The following is a 19,559-nucleotide window of genomic DNA, read 5'->3' as shown; positions in this document are numbered from 1 at the left end:
TTTCTGAATCTCTGCCTGACCATGATGTAATCTAATTGAAATCTTCCCGTATCTCCCGGCCTTTTCCAAGTATACCTCCTCCTCTTGTGATTCTTGAACAGGGTATTCGCTATTAGTAGCTGAAACTTGTTACAGAACTCAATTAGTCTTTCTCCTCTTTCATTCCTTGTTCCAAGCCCATATTCTCCTGTAACCTTTTCTGCTACTCCTTCCCCTACAACTGCATTCCAGTCGCCCATGACTATTAGATTTTCGTCCCTCTTTACATACTGCATTACCCTTTCAATATCCTCATACACTTTCTCTATCTGTTCATCTTCAGCTTGCGACGTCGGCATGTATACCTTAACTATCGTTGTCGGTGTTGGTCTGCTGTCGATTCTGATTAGAACAACCTGGTCACTGAACTGTTCACAATAATACACCCTCTGCCCTACCTTCCTATTCATAACGAATCCCACACCTGTTATACCACTTTCTGCTGCTGTTGATATTACCCGATACTCATCTGACCAGAAATCCTTGTCTTCCATCCACTTCACTTCATCTAGATTGAGCCTTTGCATCTCCCTTTTCAGATTTTCTAGTTTCCCTACCACGTTCAAGCTTCTGACATTCCACGCCCCGACTCGTAGAACATTATCCTTTCGTTGATTATTCAATCTTTTTTTCATGGTAACCTCCCCCTTGGCAGTCCCGTCCCGGAGATCCGAATGGGGGACTATTCCGGAATCTTTTGCCAATGGAGAGATCATCATGACACTTCTTCAACTACAGGCCACATGTCCTGTGGATACACGTTACGTGTCTTTAATGCAGTGGTTTCCATTGCCTTCTGCATCCTCATGTCGTTGATCATTGCTGATTCTTCCGCCTTTAGGGGCAATTTCCTACCCCTAGGACAAGAGAGTGCCCTGATTCTCTATCCGCTCCTCCGCCCTCTTTGACAAGGCCGTTGGCAGAATGAGGCTGACTTCTTATGCCGGAAGTCTTCGGCCGCCATGCTGATTATTTATCAAAATTTAGGCAGTGGCGGGGATCGAACCCGGGACCGAAGACGGTTTTTTTATGAATCAAAGACACTACCCCTAGACCACAGGTCTATCTTTAATACAAACCATAAAAAAATGCACGGAAGTATGTTTTTTAACACAAACCTACGTTTTTTTAAATGGTACCCCGTTAGTTTTGTTAGCACATCTGAACATATAAACAAATACGTAATCAGTGCTGTTTGTTGCATTGTAAAATGTTAATTACATCCGGAGATATTGTAACCTAAAGTTGGCGCTTGAAACCTCCGACGTTCAGTTGCGTGTGCGCCACGGTCGGCGAGCAGCATGTGCAGGGACATGTTTACGATTGACGACCGTGTTTACGAGTGTGGGTGTAGTGCACTGTTGTGGTTTTGTCTAGCTGTCGCAGTGTCCGCATGTAGCGCTTGCTGCTATTGTTATTCTGCATTCGTCTCCGCACGCAGACCAACTGTAGTTCACCGTGTTATCAGACGTCTGTGATAGTGTAGTGTTGTAGGAACTGTGACCATGGTGTATTCGAACTCTGAAAGGGTAGAGATGATACTCATCTACGGCGAGTGTCGACGAAATGCAGCTGAAGCCTGCAGGGTGTATGCAGAACGGTACCCGGACAGAGAGCATCCAACGTGCCGCACATTGCAAAACATCTACCGCCAACTGTATGCAACAGATATGGTCGTAGCACGCAAACGGGTCCGTAACAGGCCCGTCACAGGAGAAGCGGGTGCAGTTAGTGTGTTAGCTGCTGTTGCCATGAACCCACACATGAGTACAGGACATTGCAAGAGCCGGTGGACTGAGTCAAAGTAGTGTCATGCGCATACTGCATCGTCACCGCTTTCACCCGTTTCATGTGTCGCTACATGAGCAATTACATGGTGATGACTTTAATCATCGAGTGCAACTCTGTCAATGGGTATTAACAGAGAATGCGTTGCAGTTCTACCTGTTTACCGATGAAGCGGGTTTTACAAACCTCGGGGCAGTGTATCTACGGAACATGCATTACTGGTCCGTGGACAATCCTCGCTGGCTCAGACAGATAGAGCGACAGCGACCGTGGACTGTAAATGTATGGTGCGGAATCATTGGTGACCACCTCATTGGTCCTCACTTCATTGCAGGGGCCCAAACAGGGGCAACATACATCGCGTTTCTACAGAATGATCTGCCAACGTTGCTCGGAAATGTCCCACTGGAAACGCGTCGACGTATGTGGTATCAGCATGACGGTGCACCTGCACATTCCGCAATTAACACTAGGCTGACCCTTGACAGGATATTCGACGGGCGTTTCATAGGACGTGGAGGACGCATAAATTGGCCAGCCCGTTCTCCTGATCTTACACCTCTGGACTTCTTTCTGTGGGGTACGTTAAAGGAGAATGTGTACCGTGATGTGCCTACAACCCCAGAGGATATGAAACAACGTATTGTGGCAGCCTGCGGCGACATTACACCAGATGTGCTGCGGCGTGTACGATATTCATTACGCCAGAGATTGCAATTGTGTGCAGAAAATGATGGCCACCACTTTGAACGTCTATTGGCCTGACATGTCGGGACACGCTCTATTCCACTCCGTAATTGAAAACGGAAACCACGTGTGTACGTGTACCTCACCCCTCATGGTAATGTACCTGTGCGTCAGTGAAAAAGACCAATCAAAAGGTGTTAGCATGTGGACGTAATGTGCTGTTCCAGTCTCTTCTGTACCTAAGGTCCATCACAGTTCCCTTTGGATCCCTACGTAATTCGGTGCTCTCCGATACACACGATCGAACAGCGGAGGAGTGTTACTCAAGCGTCAATTTTAGGTTACAATATCTCCGGATGCGATTATCATTTTACAATGCAACAAACGGCACTGTTTACGTATTTGTTTATACGTTCAGATGTGCTAACAAAACTAACGGTGTCCCATTTAAAAAAACGTAGGTTTGTGTTAAAAAACATACTTCCGTGCATTTTTTTATGGTTTGTATTAAACAATTACACCAGCCTCTCTCCTCACGTTCGGTCTGTGGAATATATATATATACTCTTGCCTTTTCTCCTGATGAAGAACGTTATATTGAGTGCAAAATAACAATTGTAATTATATATACTTTTTATTTTTCTGCTTGTAAACTGTACTTGCATCAGATTATTGCTTTGGTTACATAAACACGCAGAAGTCACGCAAAGAAGTAATTTTTATTACTTATAAACTTATTTTAAGAATATAAAATACACAGGGGACTAACACTGAATGATGTGCGGTTCTCATTGTTTATTTGCGAAATAAACAAAGAACAAATAGAAGTCCTCGGCTCCGGCTGAATTAATTGAAATGGTTCAAATGGCTCTGAGCACTATGGGACTCAACTTCTGAGGTCATCAGTCCCCTAGAACTTAGAACTACTTAAACCTAACTAACCTAAGAACATCACACACATCCATGCCCGAGGCAGGATTCGAACCTGCGACCGTGAATTAATTGAGAACCATGCGCTTTATCATGGTGAAGGTGTCAGCTATCCACAACTCCGATCGTTTGCGTCTCAATACTTCATGAAGGCGACGCAAAACCTCTTCATAGTACTCCTTGCTGACAAAAGTATCTTCTGGGGGCGTATTCGTGATCGGACGTCGTGGAGTCAAGAAAGAGTCAGCTTGACTTTCACTTGCACTATTTTTACATGCGACACATCTCCGAAAGACGAAAATTAAATTTTGGAAACCGTTTTTCGCTGTCGTGTTTACATGTTAAGGTCTGAAACGGATTTCCTAGCACAATTAAATATGACGCCTGGAAAACAGTTGATACGGTTTATGATTTAGTCAGCACAGTCGCTATTTCTGTGCAGCTAGACGAGGTATAAACGGATTCAGTGTAATATTTCTGCCTATCCTTCACTATACAAAAAGTCATTCCGTCCACATTAGCTGAAAATTTTTGGAAACAAGATGAAACCTGACAGCCCACACGCGTGCCAAAACCGGTTACGTTTGCATGGGAGAGAAAATCGATTGTGGAATGGGTAAACCGGCAACCAGAGAAGGATTTCCAGAATCTATTTTGAAGTGTTTACATGACTACTCACAAGTGATATTCATCACTAGTGATCACTGTGTTAAGAAAGCTGGGATTCCTGTTCACAGTATGCAGCATGTCCTGTACATCAAAATTGCTTCTGCTCAGTTGTTAGCGTCTTTTGCACACATCTTGCTGAGACCCTACCCAGGCCCAAATGTTCAATTGAAATGGAATAAATGGATCCAATATTAATTTTAACCTCGTCTGCAAATTCATTCGCCTATGCTGCATCACCAGGGTTCGTACGTGATCAAATATCATTTGAGGATATTGAAGGCCTACCTGAACGTGATTCACTCTTCACTGATGAGCGGCCGTCTTTGATGTTGTCATACCACTCCTTTATCTTTATGGTATCCATTTTCGCGTCCCCAGACACTTGGTGAATCTTGCGGAGTGTTTCAACTTCAGGATCGTTAAGCTTAAATCAAAATTGCGGCCGGAGTGGCGGAGAGGTTCTAGGCTCTGGAACCGCGCGACCGGTACGGTCGCAGGTTCGAATCCTGCCTCGAGCATGGATGTGTGTGATGTCCTTAGGTTGGTTAGGTTTAAGTAGTTCTAAGTTCTAGGGGACTGATGACCTAGTACTCAGAGCCATTTGAATCATCAAAATTGCGTAGGTAACATATTTAAGTGATTAACATTTCAAAACCACAGTTTAATGTAAGCGCGAGATAAGCCATTTCAAATGTGAAATGCTGGCACATTAAAAATCGTGCAAGAGCCAGAATGTTGAAAGCAAACATACAAATGTGCATGTATTGTGCTGTACAGGCGCCGGATGTCAGTCTGTAGGATGGAGTTCCATACCTGTTGCACTTGCTCGGTCAATACAGAGACGGTTAATGCTATTTGTAGATGACACTGGAATTGTCATCCGATGATGTCCCATATATGCTCGAATGGAGACAGATATAGTGATTGAACAGGTCAAGGCGACATGTGGGAGAGCGATATCCTGTTGGAAAACACCCTGTGGAATGCTGTTTCTGAATAGCAGCACAACAGGTCGATTCACCAGATTGATGTACATATTTGCAGTCAGGATGCATGGGATAACTATGAGAGTGCTCCTGCTGTCATACGTAATTGCATCCTGGACTATAACACCACGTGTAATACAAGTGTGTCTAGCAGGCAGACAGGTTGGGTGCAGTCTTCAACTGGCCTCCTCCTAACTGACACATAGCCCTCAAACACTGAGGCAGAACCAGCTTTCATCAGGAAACACAACAGACCTCTACCAGACCTTCAGTGAGCTGTTGCTTGCCACCACGGACGCCGCAGGTCAATGGAATGCGTGATACAGGGCGTCTGGCTTGGAGCTATTCTTACAGTAACTGATTTGTAATAGTTCGTCACGTCACTGTGGTGCCAACTGCTGCTCGCATTGCTGCTGCACATACAGTACGAAGCAACAAAGCTATACACCGATCACGATGGTCTTCCCTCTCTGTAGTGCCACGTGGCTGTCCGGAGCCTGGGTGTCTTATGACGGTACGTTCCAGTGGCCACCGCTGCCATTAGCCATGCATAGTGGCTACATTCCTGCAAGTCTTTCTCCAGTATCGCAGAGACGACATCCAGCTTCTTGTAGCCCTATTACATAGCCTCATTCAAACTCAGTGAGATGTTGATAATAGCGTCTTTTCCACCCTGAAGATGTTTTTGACTAACATCGGCTCACCACATCTAGTCTTACAGTAACTAACACTCATGACCACTACACCGTGTATTTACAGCAAACCTGATTTGCGTCCTCATGGTGGCACTACTATGATGCGACTGGTGCGAAATTTGAATAGAGATCATCTTTCAGATGTAGAAACACGCCTGACAAGTTTCATTTACGTTGTACAACTCCTTCTATTAGTGTATTTGTTGATAGTTGATTCATAAAGTAGATGTCATATAAAACGCTAATTATAAGTAATAATAGCAGTACTGGTGCGGTAGTCTTAGTGTTAAAGATGGCGTGCTCTCCTTTCTTTCCTGTAGTCAGTATTTTAAGTTGGGAACTTACTTGGTCCGTTATGAATTAATAAGAGTTTTTTTTTTTCATTTCTTGCAGACTGGAACGACAGCATTGTTCTTCGCTGCACAGGGTGGCTTCCTGGATGTTGCACAAGTTCTTCTGGACAACGGTGCACCTGTTGACTCAGCCAGTGTGGTTAGTACAAAATAAACCATTTAATAGGGCGTTAAATGTCTGGCCAGTTACTCTTAGGTCATTGCTTTATCACTATATTCCTTTATCCTGTTAATGTTCCACTTTATATAGTACATTTATTGATCCAACAATGGTTAAGCAGTAATGTAAAGAAAATGATTAACCAATAAGACATCCAACTGTACAATGAATCTTTCATGGCATCACTTTTGCATATACACAATTTGTGTTCAACTTACAGGACCTAAATTATCATAAATGTCTTAAAAGCTGTTGAGTTATGGCCCTGAAAGAGTTGCGAAAACGTAACTGTACTTTTTTATTTTTATTTTAGGATGGAGGCACGCCACTTTTTGTTGCGTGTCAATGTGGTCATCTAGATGTCGTCAAGGAATTGGTGAACAGAGGAGCCAAAGTCAATACTTTTATGAAGGTAAAGTGGTCAGATAAAATTTCATGTGGAGGCATGAAAAGTATGGGCTAAATATTGCTGTACGTCGTATAAATTACAGTAATGTGGATTTATATTTAACAAATACCTGTTTGTTGCCGTTATGTTTCATTCTGTTCATCAAGACTTGGAAAGAACACATTAAATCTTAATCATGTATTAGTGACAGTATTATCAGCTGTAGTTTCAAGACTGACAGAGGTTTCTTTGTGGTAACAGATGTCTATGCATCATATCAAGAAAAGCTAGAGGAGGTCCATGACTTTTATGAACATACATAGATGTCACTGAAAACACAAACAATAACTACTACTGGTATGTCATAACTGCTGGAGACATTAACGTTTGGATAGGAAACATACCAATAAATGGAATTCTGGGTCAGTGTGGCAAACTATCTGTGAAACTTTGATGGAAGAACATTTAAAGTCCTCACAAGTTTCAATAATCCTCTAATTGAGTGCTCATTTCATGAAGGACTAAGTAAATTATTTTAAAAAAGTAAGACTGTATAACAGAGGTGATATAGGATGTGTCCACTATATGGCTGAAAGTAGATGTAGCACTGAAAAGTAAGCGGTACAAAACCAAGCCAGTAGGTACTAGAGAAACTACTGAATAAAGATAAAGAACTAATCTTCCAGCAGATCAGTTCATCAGAAACTTGTATGTCAGTGGGATGAGAATCTGCTTACAACTAAAGTAATTGAAGCAGAATGGTCCATGTTTAAATCTACAATAGATACTATAGCTGGTGAAGTTTTACGACTCATAAGCACAAGAAGAAAGGCTAGTGAACTAACGATGTTTCTATATAAAATGGAGGACAACACAAGGACATCTGGTTTGTGAGAAAAACCAAACACAATCAAGTTTAGTGAAAAGATTTATGAGGAAAGCACAAAGAGAATCATAGAACATATATGTCTCAAACATGGAGCACAATGTATTGTACATGGGTTACAGACTTCACCATACAAAAGAGTGAAACATCTCAACAAAGAAAAAGCGACTGCAAATCTCACTTTTTGTCAATATTGCTAATATTGGTTATGAAAAATTAAAGGCTGCATTAAATGAAAATAGAAGTAGAAAAGCAATCCTAACATGCAACTGTTTCAGTAAGCATCTGAGATACCAGTAGCGAAAGAAAAGCTCCTAGAAAGCCTCAGCCAATGCTGGAAGAAAGCGAAAATCTCAAACCAGTCGGAGAAAACTATTGTTGTTCTAATTTAGATGGTGTCCAGAAAGAGAAGACGAATGTTCAAGTGCTATAGAACATAAATTTATTGAAAATTATTTTTTCCCCTTTAGTCGGTGTATTGTTTGTGGTTTAACATAATTGCGTAGGCTTCTGCGGCCAGTCAGTGGACATAGAAGTTTTCTGGCTATGGTACCGCTTCATAATGTATAAAACTACTGCTACTGCTGCAGAAAAACAAACATTTTGGGCTCGGCTGCAGCGGGCTTCAGCCCAGTAGAACCAGAAAAAAACCGCTGCAACCATGGCCGAAACGTTGGTTTTTCTGCAATAGCAGTAGTTTTATACATTATGACCTGGTACCATACCCAGAAAGCTTCTATGTCGACTGTTTGTGGTTTGTTCACGTACACTCTTGATCTCACAATTCCCCATAAAAGAAGTTACAAGGCATAAGAATGGATGATCTGGCAGTCCATCCCTGTCTGCCACATAAAGAGATAATTTTTTGAGGAAACTTTTTATTGTGCAGAGCAATCATTTCATGGAATGTGTGACATGTTGCACCATCTTGATAAAACCAAAACTCGTCATTTTCATCAATAAGAGAGGAAAACATCAGCACGTTTCGGTAATGGTCGCCTTTTACAGTGAAGGCAGCTCCCTCATTATTTTCAAAATAAGTTCGGGCCAATCATTCCTCCTGTCCAGAATGCACACCACACAGTCGTGCATTGTGGATGCATCTCATCATCCATAGTCACTCGCAGATTCTCTTTACCCCCAAATTATGCAGCTCTGCTTATTGGTTTACACATTGATGTAGGAGTGCGCATGATCTGAGAAAGTTATTCTTTTTGTGAAGTTTCCATTCTCCACTTCACGAGCCAAGACCCATTGAGCAAATCGATGTCTCTTTCCGTAATTGGTAGGCTTTAACTCTAGTGTAAGTTGAAGTTGTACGCAAGCATTTTCAGATCTTTTGAAAGGATTTAATGCAGTGTGAACTTGGTGATAAATTCAATTGCTAAGCTTGTCGACAAACTGATTCTCTGTGGCTTACTGTCATATTGTCACTCACAACAGCAGTGTTTTCTTGTGTTCTTGGATATGTTGCTCAGTTGTCATCTGCTACCTGGGGAAAATATACATCAAACAACAGTGCTCATCACACACATATCACTCTACTAATGGGAAGGATTGCACATAACAAACATGAAAAAACTGTGGCTGCCAATCATCATATGACAAAATGATGCAAAATTGAAATTGCTCCTGACTTCCTGGAGAACCTGTACAAGAAAGGAGATAGGACTGATGTTAATAATGCCAGAGGAATCAACCTTTGGATATACCTAAGCATTATACATGAATATTCACTTCTCTCACCTGCCAAATCATCAATACACTTTTGGAGGATGAACACGGAGGATTTCACAAAGGTATATCCTGCATTTACAATGTTTTCCTCATGAAAAACAAAACTGAGAAGACAGTAGAACCGCACCACCTACATTGTCTATATGGACTATCAAAGCCTTTGATGGAGCTCTGAGGTAAAAGCTGTGGTATGGGACTTCATGGACAGGAGGGGAAGCCGTCAAACATTTTAAAGAAGTGTCACAATTCACAGATGTGTTCAAAGAGGGGGCTAGGGGAATTAATTTCAGTATACTGTACTTTGTCACTGATTTATAGTTACGGATACCTTTTGAGAAAGGAAAACTTCTATTGTTATGGCCTGTTATGAAATGACATAAAGAGCGATAGCTTTGTCTTGATGCAATAAGGTAGTGGAACTGAACAATTTCAAAATTTCTCTGCTTAAAACAGAAATCATGGCACTTTGTGGTCCATCTCGTGTCCTTTGCATGTTGACAGTTAATAAAAATACATTAAAATGGTCAGCCAATTTACTTTCTTTGATTGTGAGACCTTGCTTTGTCAAGAACTTAATATTGGCAGAAAAACTGAGAAAATACGATAGAAGCCTGGTTCATCAAGAAGAAATGTTGCTCAGCTTCTACAGAACAGACTACATCTGCACCCACATATATACTCCGCTAGCCACCAAGCGGTGTGTGGTGGAGGGCATAATTCGCGCCATGTCATATCCCCCCCCCCCCCCCCCCCCCCCTGTTCCACTCGCATGACCACTGTTTCCTAAAACCGTGCTGGTTTCTGCAGGTTAGCTTCTCAGAGTCATGGTGTCTGAAAACAAAATATGTTCCATGATTCTACAACAAAGGGATGTCAGTGAAATTGGCTGGTAATTATGTGCACCTTCTTCCAGTCCCGTGGAACTTTCCTCTGTTCCATTGATCTCTGATAGATGATGGATAAGAATGGTGCTATATTTATACCATAGTCAGCAGATAATCTTACTGGGATACCGTCTGGCCAGATACCTTCCTGGCGTCTAAGGCTCTTAACTGTTTTACAATCCCATATACACTAAACACTATGTCAGCCATCCTTGCATTTGTTTGATAATTGAAAGCGGGGATGGTGCTGCAGTCCCCTACCGTAAACGAGTTTTTGAAAGCTAGGTTTAGAATTTCGGCCTTCTATTTATCATCATCAGTTACATTACCCGTACTGTCAGCAAGAGAAGGTATTGAATTTTTGTATCGTTGATAGATTTTACGTATGACCAAAAATTTTTTGGGGTTGTTTTTAGAATCTGCAGATAAAATATTGCTTTCAAATTCATTAAAAGAATCCCTCATTGTCCTTCTGACAACTGCTTTCATTCTGCATAATTTCTGTTTGTCAGCAGGGCAGTGACTTCGTTTAAAATGACTGTGCCAAATTATCTGCTTTCTCAGCAACTTCCTAATATGTCTGTTGTACTAAGGTGGATCCTTTCCCTCCCCTATATTTTTGCTAGGCACGTAGTGGACAATACCTTTAGCTGACATAGAAGCCACAATGACATTATGGTCACTAATGCTAATACCTTCTTCTAGATTAACTTCCTCAAAAAGATCAGGTCTGTTTGTCGCCAAGGTATCTTATAAGTTCCCATCTCGAGTGATCACACCAGCAGGTTTATTCAGATCTAAAACATGAAGTAGAGTCCAAGTCACTGAAATCCGTTTTTTTTTTTCTTTGGTCAGTTTTTGTGGGTGACAAAGAGAGACAGAATGGGAAATAAAAACATAGGTAGATAATAAACTTTTACAGCTTAAATAATAAAATTTAGAATATTGTAAAAATTGCAAATTTCATGTTGTTGTTGTTGTTGTTGTTGTTGCTGCTGCTGCTGCTGCTGCTGCTGTTGCTGTTTTGGCCTTCAGTCCAACATTCCATTCATAAATTGACTGAAATAATGGTTACAAACACATTGTTGCCTTTATCGGTGACTTAATTTCTTCACAACAGTAGTTCTCTGGATGTGGTCAACTGTGGCCAACTACGCATGAAATTTTGTCATGTCCATGACTGATAAGTAGGAGAAGAGGACCTCAGCCACCAGGAATATTACAACACTACTGTCTGCTGTAATTTCATTATCTGTTTATTAGCAGCTTGTTTCAGTGATACATTACTCATCATCAGGTGCTTTAAATATACAGGGTGATTCAAAAAGAATACCACAACTTTAAAAATGTGTATTTAATGAAAGAAACATAATATAACCTTCTGTTGTACATAATTACAAACAGTATTTAGAAAGGTTTTTTTCACTCAAAAAAAAGTTCAGAGATGTTCAATATGGCCCCCTCCAGACACTCGAGCAATATCAACCCGATACTCCAACTCGTTCCACACTCTCTGTAGCATATCAGGCGTAACAGTTTGGATAGCTGCTGTTATTTCTCTTTTCAAATCATCAATGGTGGCTGGGAGAGGTGGCCGAAACACCATATCCTTAACATACCCCCATAAGAAAAAATCGCAGGGGGTAAGATCAGGGCTTCTTGGAGGCCAGTGATGAAGTGCTTTGTCACGGGCTGCCTGGCGGCCGATCCATCGCCTCGGGTAGTTGACGTTCACGTAGTTACAGACAGATAAGTGCCGATGTGGTGGCGCTCCATCCTGCTGACATATGAATTGTTGTGCTTCTTGTTCGAGCTGAGGGAACAGCCAATTCTCTAACATCTCCAGATACTGTAGTCCAGTTACAGTAGCACCTTCGAAGAAAAAGGGACCAAAAACTTTATTGGTCAACAGCGCCTCAAGCGAACAAATGTACAACTAAATGAAAGTTTATAGCTTCCTTAATTCGCCAACAGATAGTGCTTAGCTCTGCCTTTTGTCGTTGCAGAGATTTAAATTCCTAAAGTTGTGGTATTCTTTTTGAATCACCCTGTATAGTGACTGATTTTTCCTGAAAGACACAAGTCAGAAAGCCCCACATGAAAATAACCAGTTTCCACATCAGCTAGTTTCCACATCAGCTATTGTAATAAGCAACCACACACAGTGAGACCACAAATGTTATGATGAGCCTGCAAACAGTTCTGTTTGCAGTCTCACCATGTGTGATTTTTCTTATTACAAGAGCTCATGCAGATATGATTATTTTCACATTGGTGTCTCTGACTGAATGCCTTTCAAGAAAATTCAGCCACTGTATTCTCTTCCTTCTTTATCAAAGTTAAACGAACACCAGGTACCATCATCCACATGTTCTGAACCAGATAAGGTTAATTAGTCACAACTACTACACAACTTATTTGAGAACTGTTGCTTCCCAGTTGTACACAAAATAACTCTATCCACTGGTAATATTTCTCCAATGAATATCCCAGCTCATTCGTTGCCATGACATTGGGCAATGGAAAAATAAAAGGCTTTGCATACAGTTAAAAAATAATGAGAATTCAAAGAGTCTCAGAAAAACAAATAGTTTATTTTGCACTTTTGCCAACTTATCCAGTGTGGTTCCTCTGGCAGAAACTTTCTAGAACCATATATTAGACTAAAACAAAAGGTGTCATGTCACATACACTAAATGATAGTTCTGTTTCAAAAATCAGAAAATGCTGAAGACAGTCAACTTTGCTGTGTACTTTTCTTTTGAATAATTTATTTTATGACTTGTTTGATGAAGCTCGTGGTGGATTCCTTTCTTGTAGCAACCTGTTCATCTCAGAGTAACACTTGCATTCTATATTCTCAGTTATTTGTTGGATGTATTCCAATCTCAGCCTTTCCCTGCAGTTTTGCCCTCTAATACTCTGTCCATTACCATGAGAGCTATTCCATAGTGGCTCAACACACATCCTGTCATCATGTCCCTTCTTCTTGCTATTGTTTTCCATACATTTCTTTCCATGCTGATTCTGCTGAGCACCACCTCATTCCTTATCTCATCAGTCCACCTAATTTTCAACATTATTCTACAGCACAACCTGTCAAATACTTCAACTATCTTCTTTTCTGGTTTTCTCACACTTCATGATTTATGATTCACTGCAGTGCCATACAGTGCCACAAATGTACAGTGTCAGAAATTTCTCCCTCAAATTGAAGGCTGATGTTTGATACTAGTAGGCTTGTCTTGGCCAGGAATGATCTCTCTCCCTAAGCTAGTCTGCCTTTCATGCCCTCCTTGGTTCATTCTAAAGTGTCATTTTGATCCGAAGGTAGCAGAATTCCTTAACTTCATCTGTTTCATAACCCCCATCTTTGATGTTTAGTTTTTTGCTAACCCCATTTGTGCTACTGCTCTCAACTTTCATCTTTCTTCAGTTTAGTCTGAGTCCATATTCTGTACTCATTAGACTGTTCATTTGGTTCACTGGATCCTGTAGTTCTTCTGTACTTTCATTGCAGAATGTCATCAGTGAATCTTTGACATCCTTTCACCCTGCTCTTGACCTTTCTTAATTTTTGTCATTGCTTCTTTGATGTACAGATTGAACTGTAGGAGTGAGGCACTACATTCTTGTCTTACACCCATTTTAATCTGATCTCTTCATTCATGATCTTCCATTCTCATTTTTCTCTTATTGTTCTTGTAGCTGTTGCTTACCACCCACCTTTTGCTGTAGCTTACTCCTGTTTTTCTTAGGCTTTTGAACATCTTGCATCCTTTTATATTGCCACATGCTGTTTCTAGAGTGGCAAATCCTATGAATGTGTTCCGTAATTCTTGCACCCATTATCAGACACAATACAGGTACTCAGTTTTCTTTTCCATTCTTACGTATACTATTCTTGTCAGAAACTTGGATGCATGAGCCATTAAGCTGATTCTCCAATATTCATCATCGCATTGTCTAAACCCTCAGAGAACTTCAAACATGTTTCATCATTCCTCAGTACTTCAGTATCCTACTTGCTTCCACATTGGTTCTTCCAACTGGTGCCCATAAACTTCTATCCACCCTTCATCACTACTACATTGTAAATGGAGCCTATATTATCTGCTGCTTTGTGTCCCTTTCAATCCAATGCCTGATTTAAGATCTCTGCCCATGATTTAATCCAGCTGGAATCTTGCTGTACCTCCAAGGCTTTTTCCAATTAAACATCTACCTTCTGTGATTTTTGGATCTTGTATTCATTGTCACTAGCTGAAATTTATTGCAAAACTCAATTATCCTTTCTCCTCTCTCATTCCTATTACCAAGTCCATATCTCCTATAACTTGTTCTGTTTTTTCCCCTTCTACAGTTTTCCAATCACCCATGATTATTAGATTTTTCATATCCCTTTACATACTGATTTATTTCTTGAGTATCCTCATACACTTCCTCTATCTCATCATCTTCTACTTATGACATTGGTGTGTATACGTAAACTATTGTTGTTGGTGTTGGTTTGCCATTGATTCTGATGAGAACAAAACATTGGTGTGTGTATGAACCATTGTTGTTTACATTGGTTTGCTGTCAATTCTGATGAGAGCATCACTGAATTGTTTGCAGCAACTCACTCTCTTCCCTACCTACCTATTCATAAAAGTCCTACTCCAGTTGTACCCGTTTATGATGCTGTTGATATTACCCTTATTCCCATTTACCCAGAAACCCTTGCCTTCCTTCCACTTCACTTCACTTCACTTACCCCCCACTGTGACTAGATTGAACCTTTGCATTTCACTTTTCAGATTTTCTATCTTCCTTACAATGTTCAAACTTCTGACATTCCACACTTCAACTCATATTATGTTACCCTTTCATTGGTTATTCTCATGATTCCCTCTTCCTTGGCAGACCCCTCCCAGAGATTTGAATAAGGTACTAATATGGATTCTTATAGGACACCAAATCTGTTATTTACACTCCACAATTGCAATTGTCTTCTTAAACTCCCGAGGCCAGGGCAATACATAGAGTAACTCAACATTGAGGTTCACCAGACAGCCAGTGTTGTTGATTTCATTGTGCCTCAGTGTGCAGCATTTCCATTTGCTCCCCCCATAAATTCTGCTAAGTATATTCCTTAGCTATGTGGTGCCTCCTAGCAGGATCTCGTGATAACAGATGTTTTGTGTTCTATTGTTTGACTTCACGGAAAGAAAGCCCTGACTAGTTAGAGCAGTCCAGAAGCTTGCAAGAATATTATATGATGAATCAAAACAAAGATCCAGGCAATACTTGGTGTAGATAAACCCTCCCAAACCACAATGGACGAAGAAAAACACCCATTGTATGTGTGTCACTCAGATGCATTCCATGCAGAGATGAGCTACAAAAATGCCGCTCTAGAAATTTTACTCAGGCTGTGACAGCTCCTTCCAGTGTACTTAATATACTGTAGGCAAAAGTGCTCATCAAATTAAAAAGCAAACAAGATAATTTACCAGCATGAAATCTCATGTCCTTATCAGCAGATGTTAAGGGTTTTGACTTCACTAGAAAGGCTTTGTGGTTGGGACTCCACTCCTTATGTGTTTACTTCTAAGTTTATACTCCTCCTTTCCCAACTGCTCCTTATACATGTAGAATGTTTGATCTTCTAATACTTTCAATAACTACTTCATTATACATTAATCAAGTGACACTTGTACCTTTTGATCACACAATAAGAAAAGAAATATGGAGAAGCATGCTGTACTGTCTTAATCTAAATGTTGCAAACCACTAGTTAAATCCCAGCAAAATTATGAAAATATCAGGAAAGACAAACAGTGTTGTGGAGCTATTAGATGGGGTGTACCTTTAATTTTGTTATTTAATTTTCCTTTCATAATAGGAAAATAATGTGGCCATGGCGCTTTAGTGGTTACAGTATGCTAGACTATGGTCCTTGATGTCCCGGTTCAATCCTGAATAGGGATGGGGATGTTCCCTTGTTTCAGTCCATCAAGGATAGCCCCCAGTCCACTCAGGCAGCTGTCAAAATGAGTACTGGAAATCTTTCCCAGGAATAACAGGTAGCCAAGGGAGGAGCTCATCACCCCTTAGTGCTTCTGTGAATAAAAAGGCTGCACTCTACCTGCAGTAAGGCTGATGGTGCAATCACGGACTTGTGCTGCAGACTTTGCCATAACTTTGCTTTTTAACGGAAAAATAAAACACTGTGGAAAGGTTGCACTTTCTAAATTAGTTTCTGATTCTCACAATGTGCTCATAGTTTTGCTCATTTACTTGTGTGTGTGCATACTATTTGCTATGATTGTTGGTTGATTGTAGATTAGGCAACTGATAATGTCAGCAAATGAATTAGCTATAAATTACCCTTATATTCACCACCGTTGATAAGTCTCTCTCTCTCTCTCTCTCTCTCTCTCTCTCTCTCTCTCTCTCTCTCTCTCTCTCTCTCTCTCTCAAAGATTTTGTATCTTACCAAACGAAAGCGTTGGTACATTGATAGAGACAGTAACAAGCACAAACAAACACACAAATTTCAAGCTTTCGCAACCCACAGTTGCTTCATCAGCAAAGAGGGAAGGAGAGGGAATGTCGAAAGCATGTGGGTTTTAAGGGAGAGGGTAAGGAGTCATTCCAATCCTGGGAGTGGAAAGACTTACCTTGGGGGGGAAAAAGGGACAGGTATAAACTCGCGCGCGCGCGCGCGCGCACACACACACACACACACACACACACACACACACACACACACACACACACACACACACACACACACACCCATCCACACATATACAGACACAAGCAGACATATGTAAAGGCAAAAAGTTTGGGCAGAGATGTCAGTCGAGGCAGAAGTACAGAGGCAAAGATGTTATTGAATAACAGATGAGGTATGAGTGGCAGCAACTTGAAATTAGCAGAGGTTGAGGCCTGGTGGGTAACAGGAAGAGAGGATATACTGAAGGGCAAGTTCCCATCTCCGGAGTTCTGATAGGTTGGTGTCAGTGGGAAGTTTCCAATTAACCCAGACGGTGTAATACTGTGCCATGATGTGCTAGCCGTGCACCAAGGCATGTTCAGCCAGAGGGTGATCCTCACTACCAACAAACATTGTCTGCCTGTGTCCGTTCATGTGAATGGACAGTTTGCTGCTGGTCATTCCCACATAGAAAGCTTCACACTGTAGGCAGGTCAGTTGGTAAATCACGTGGGTACTTTCACATGTGGCTCTGCCTTTGATTGTGTACACCTTCCGGGTTACAGGACTGGAGTAGGTGGTGGTGGAAGGGTGCATGGGACAGGTTTTACACCAGGGTCGGTTACAAGGGTAGGAGCCTGAGGGTAGGGAAGGTGGTTTGGGGATTTCATAGGGATGAACCAAGGGGTTACGATGGTTAGGTGGTTGGCAGAAAGAGACACTTGGTGGAGTGGGGAGGATTTCATGAAGGATGGATCTCATTTCAGGGCAGGATTTGAGGAAGTTGTATCCCTGCTGGAGAGCCACATTGAGTCTGATCCAGTCCCAGAAAGTATCCTGTCACAAGTGGGGCACTTTTGGGGTTCTCCTGTGGGAGGTTCTGGGTTTGGGGGGATGAGGAAGTGGCTCTGATTATTTGCTTCTGTACCAGGCTGTTTTCAGGTTTTTGGTGTAATGGTCCAGGGATTCAGGACTGGAGCAGATTCGTTTGCCATGAAGACCTTGGCTGTAGGGAAGGGACTGTTTGATATGGAATGGGTGGCAGCTGTCATGGAGGTACTGTTGCTTGCTTGTTGGTGGGTTTGATGTGGACGGATGTGTGAAGCTGGCCATTGGATAGAGGAAAGTGGTGTGGGATTTGGAGTAGGACCAGGTGAATCTGATGGAACCAAAGGAGTTGGGGTTGGAGAGGAAATTCTGGAGTTCTTCTTCACTATGAGTCCAGATCATGAAGATGTCATCAATAAATCAGTACCAAACTTTGGTTTGGCAGGCCTGGGTAACCAAGAAGGCTTCCTCTAAGTGACCCATAAATAGATTGGCGTATGAGGAGGCCATCCTGGTACCCATGGCTGTTCCCTTTTTGTTGGTATGTCTGGCCTTCGAAAGTGAAGAAGTTGTAAGTTAGGATGAAGCTGGCTAATGTAATGAGGAAAGAGATTTTAGGTAGGCTGGCAGGTGATCGGCGTGAAAGGAAGTGCTCCATCGCAGCGAGGCCCTGGACGTGGATATTTGTGTATAAGGAAATGGCATCAATGGTTACAAGGATGGATGGTTTGTGTGTGTGTGTGTGTGTGTGTGTGTGTGTGTGTGTGTGTGTGTGTGTGTGTGTGTGTGTGTGTGTGTGTGTGTGCGCGCGTGCGTGTGCGTGCGTGAGTGCGCGCGCGCATGTGTGCGAGTGTATACCTGTCCTTTTTTCCCCCCAATTTAAGTCTTTCCGCTCCCGGGACTGGAATGATTCCTTACACTCTCCATTAAAACCTACATCCTTTCATCTTTCCCTCTCCTTCCCTTTTTCCTGAAGAAGCAACCGTGGGTTGCGAAAGCTTGAAATTTGTGTGTGTGTGTGTTATTGTCTCTATCAATGTACCAATGCTTTCGTATGGTAAGTTACAGAATCTTTGTTTTTAGATATATTTTTCCCAAGTGGAGTGTTTCCCTCTATAGTACCTCTGTACCATCAAATACAAATCTGCTTTATCCTTCAAAATTTACACCATGAAATCTGTGCCTGTCAGCTGCAGATGTGAAATCTACGTCATATACAACAGTACAGTATGTATATCACAATCTTTTTATCATCTGGGACTATTTGTGGTTCAATGTGACAATTTATGATATTTTCATAGCACTAGGACAAATGCTAATTTTTTAAAAAAAGTAAAGCATTATTAACATATAGTAAGATACTGGGTCATATTTCAAACTGAAAAAGTGGAAAAAATGACTATTACTTGAGGGAGGTGAATGTCATACACTTTATAGCTACTATTTTTGATGGAGGGTGGCAATATATTTCTTATGGTTGAACCTGAAACAGCAGAGTTCCTTCATTAAAAATTTGTGCCACATCATGAATTAACTGAGGAAACTTTCTTTTTATTCTCAGGACAGGGCAACACCACTATTCATTGCTGCCCAGAATGGTCACTTAAAAGTGCTGCTCTTCCTTTTGACTCAAGGAGCTGATCCAGAGCCAAGGCGCACTGATGGTGCTACTCCACTATGGATAGCTGCACAAATGGGTCACGATCATATTGTGCGGCAGCTTCTAAAAGTGGGGGCTAAAGTTGATGCTACGCGACATGTGAGTTTCATATTCTCACCACAGTTTTATTTTCTAAGAAGATATATTATTTATCTTATGTATCAAT

The 19,559-nt window shown here is 41.4% G+C and overlaps 1 protein-coding gene across 1 annotated transcript in view; it reads left to right on the top strand.

Moving 5' to 3' along the window:
• The window catches only part of LOC126354613 (ankyrin repeat domain-containing protein 29-like), a 571,227-nt gene that overhangs the window by 534,082 nt on the left and 17,586 nt on the right, over nucleotides 1-19,559 (top strand). The window contains exons 4-6 of the mRNA XM_050004375.1: nucleotides 6,188-6,286; nucleotides 6,621-6,719; nucleotides 19,295-19,492. Of these exons, the coding sequence (XP_049860332.1) occupies nucleotides 6,188-6,286; nucleotides 6,621-6,719; nucleotides 19,295-19,492 (396 nt within the window). The remainder of the gene's footprint in view (nucleotides 1-6,187; nucleotides 6,287-6,620; nucleotides 6,720-19,294; nucleotides 19,493-19,559) is intronic.

This window comes from Schistocerca gregaria, chromosome 1 (assembly GCF_023897955.1).
Source record: "Schistocerca gregaria isolate iqSchGreg1 chromosome 1, iqSchGreg1.2, whole genome shotgun sequence".
Classification (NCBI taxonomy): Eukaryota; Metazoa; Arthropoda; class Insecta; order Orthoptera; family Acrididae; genus Schistocerca; species Schistocerca gregaria.
The sequence above is the reverse complement of the archived record's forward strand: the minus strand, read 5'-3'. Positions and strand labels throughout refer to the sequence as shown.